Source organism: Urocitellus parryii, unplaced genomic scaffold (genome assembly GCF_045843805.1).
Source record: "Urocitellus parryii isolate mUroPar1 unplaced genomic scaffold, mUroPar1.hap1 Scaffold_291, whole genome shotgun sequence".
Taxonomy (NCBI): Eukaryota; Metazoa; Chordata; class Mammalia; order Rodentia; family Sciuridae; genus Urocitellus; species Urocitellus parryii.
This window is the reverse complement of record NW_027552722.1, coordinates 23,766-26,519: the sequence shown is the minus strand read 5'-3', so window position 1 is coordinate 26,519 and position 2,754 is coordinate 23,766. Positions and strand designations below refer to the sequence as shown.

Sequence of the window (2,754 nt, the reverse complement as noted above, 5' to 3'; positions counted from 1 at the left end):
CTTTCCATCTCGCCCAGTGCCACTCGCCTGCTCACTGAACCCACGACTCCTCTGCCGTCCCAGGCCTCCTTCCCGCCACCTTCCCTGGGGTCTGCCTGATGGTGTTGAGACAGCCCAAGGTCCTCCTTCCTGATTCTGACAGCCCTGCCCACCAGCCCCTGGGCAGTATCTCCCATCCCCGGGCAGTGGGTGTGAGCTGTATGTGGAGGAGGAAGAGGGCCAGACTGGGGTGGGGTGGAACTGGGGCAGGGGCGGGGAGGGGGGTCTGTGCGGTTGTCCATCTGTTTTTGCAAGTTCTTGCAGCCAGGCATTCTCTCAGCTGTTCTCTCAGTACCTGGACGCTTGTCTGTCATCTGTGCTAGGTGGCTGTCGGCCTCCACCGTCCAGCAGGAAACAGGCCCGGAGCCCAGGGTGAGCTTGGACAGTCTTGGAGCACATCAAGGATGAGTCTTTCTCCCACCCAAGGGGAGCTCAACCTCTTACCACTCCTAGCCCCTTACCCTCCATCTCTGCTCCCCCAGGTGAGGCAGTAGGCACCATGTCTGCAAGGGGCAACCACTCAGAGGTGGTGGAGTTCATCCTGGTGGGCTTCACGGGCCCTGTGGGGCTCCGTCTGTGCCTCCTGCTGCTGTTCCTGCTGGCCTACGTGCTGACTGTCATGGAGAACCTGGTCATCATCGCCGTGATCCGCACCAGCCCCATGCTGCACAAGCCCATGTACCTCTTTCTCAGCAACCTGTCCTTCCTGGAGGTGTGGTACATCTCTGTCACCGTGCCCAAGATGCTGTTCAGCCTGGCTGCACCGGATTTCCGGCGCATCTCCTTCACGGGCTGCATGGCGCAGCTGTACTTCTTCCTGGCGCTGGCCTGCACTGAGTGCACACTCCTGGGCGTCATGGCCTACGACCGGTACGTGGCCGTCTGCAACCCCCTGCGCTACCCAGCCGTCATGAGCCCTAGCCTCTGCAGCCTCCTGGCCGCAGGCTCCTGGCTCTCAGGCTTCACCATCTCCCTGGGGAAGGTCTTCTTCATCTCCCGGCTGGGCTTCTGCGGCCCCAACGTCATGAACCACTTCTTCTGTGATGTGTCCCCACTGCTAAACCTTGCCTGCTCTGACATGTCCGTGGCAGAGCTGGTGGACTTCCTCTTGGCACTGCTCATCCTGCTGGGGCCACTACTGCTCACCATCTTCTCCTACTCGGCCATCCTGGGTGCAGTGCTGCGCACCCCGTCCCCCGGCGGCCGGCAGAAGGCCTTCTCCACCTGCAGCTCACACCTGGCCGTAGTGGTCATCTTCTACTCAGCCTCCCTCTTTATCTATGCCCGGCCACGTGCCATCTACTCCTTCGACTACAACAAACTGGTGTCTGTGGTGTACACTGTGCTCACACCTTTGCTCAACCCAGTCATCTACTGCCTGCGGAACCAGGAGGTCAAGTGGGCACTGCGCAGGGTGGTGCAGAGGGCAACCCAGGCCCTGGGGAACCCCTCCTAGGCAGGCCCACGTCACCTTCATTTGATCCCAGCCCCTGCGGACAGCAGGGCCAGTGGGGGCTGCAGGGGTACGGGCACCTCCTCATGCCCTGGCCTGTGTCCTGGCTGCCCCCACGTGTTTTACCTCCACCATGCCCAGAAGGCACCCCAGGAGCCCTCACTGACCCTCCAGGGGCCCCACAAGGGCAGAGTTCAACACACATCACAGCCCCTTCCCACCAAGGGGAAAGGGAACCCCGAGTGGCAGGTGGGAACCTCTGCACAGATCTTCTGGCTGCACACCTGCCCAGGGAGTGCAGCAGACAGTGCAGGCCCATCCCCACCCACTGACCCAGACCCTGGGGCCTGTGCTGTGTGGTACCTGCAACCCTCCCACCGGGCCTCTGGGCCTCATGATGGTCTTTGAGAGGACATCTGAGGAAGGCAGCACACTGCTCAGAGCAGGGCAGGGCAGAGGAGGTGGGACAGGGATGACCAAGCAATGGCAGCTGCTCAGCCACCCATACCCACCTGGGACTGACCTGTCCATGGCCCACATCCAGCTGTTAGGAGCCAGAGGAAGAAAGGAGTCTGGACAGAAAATGGTACCTGGGACCCAGCCCTCTGGACACTGGCCAGAGCTGGGAGGTCCTCCCCAAGGTCTATACCCAGAGCCCAACTCTCCAGTCCCTGTCCTACCCCTGTCCCGTGCTGTCCACCAGCACAGAGGAGGAGCCCCTGGAAGCCTAAGCAGTCCCGTATCAAAGATGCTTCAAAGCTACTCAAGGGTGGTATCTGCGGAGGGCCCTGAGCCCAGCCAAGACCCACCATCAGTGCCCAGGCCACCATGGGCCCAGCTCAGAGGGCTGCCTGGGGAACCCAGACCCTCGGTCTCCTGGAGGAGCCTCCATCTGCTCCCCCTGAGGGCTCGCGAGGAAGGCTCCGGCAGCAACATCAGGCCACACTCCAGATCCCCTCCCAGGGCTTGAGGGCTGTGTGAGAGCCATGTCATCATGCCATCAGGTTCCACAAGGACCAGGGCACCTCAGCCCAGCCAGAGCCAGACACTGCATGTGGTCAGAAGCCACCAGGCCTATGTTGGATCCAGAGGGAAATTGCAGCTGTGCTGGCAGAACCTCAGAGCATCCACCTTACAAGGACACTGGGCAGTCCTGTGCCGCGCTCAGGACCTCACAGCACACACAGTAGAGGGAGGGGCCCTCCTTGGACACTCAAGTCTGGGCTTGGTTATGTGGAATGGGCCCCTTGCTGACCAACAGC

The 2,754-nt window shown here is 61.7% G+C and overlaps 1 protein-coding gene across 1 annotated transcript; it reads left to right on the top strand.

Moving 5' to 3' along the window:
- The first annotated feature begins 538 nt into the window (after positions 1–538).
- LOC113177634 (olfactory receptor 226-like) lies at positions 539–1,495 on the top strand. Its single transcript, XM_026382192.2, has one exon. The coding sequence runs from the start codon at positions 539–541 to the stop codon at positions 1,493–1,495; it is 957 nt and encodes a 318-aa protein (XP_026237977.2).
- The last annotated feature ends 1,259 nt before the right edge of the window (positions 1,496–2,754 follow it).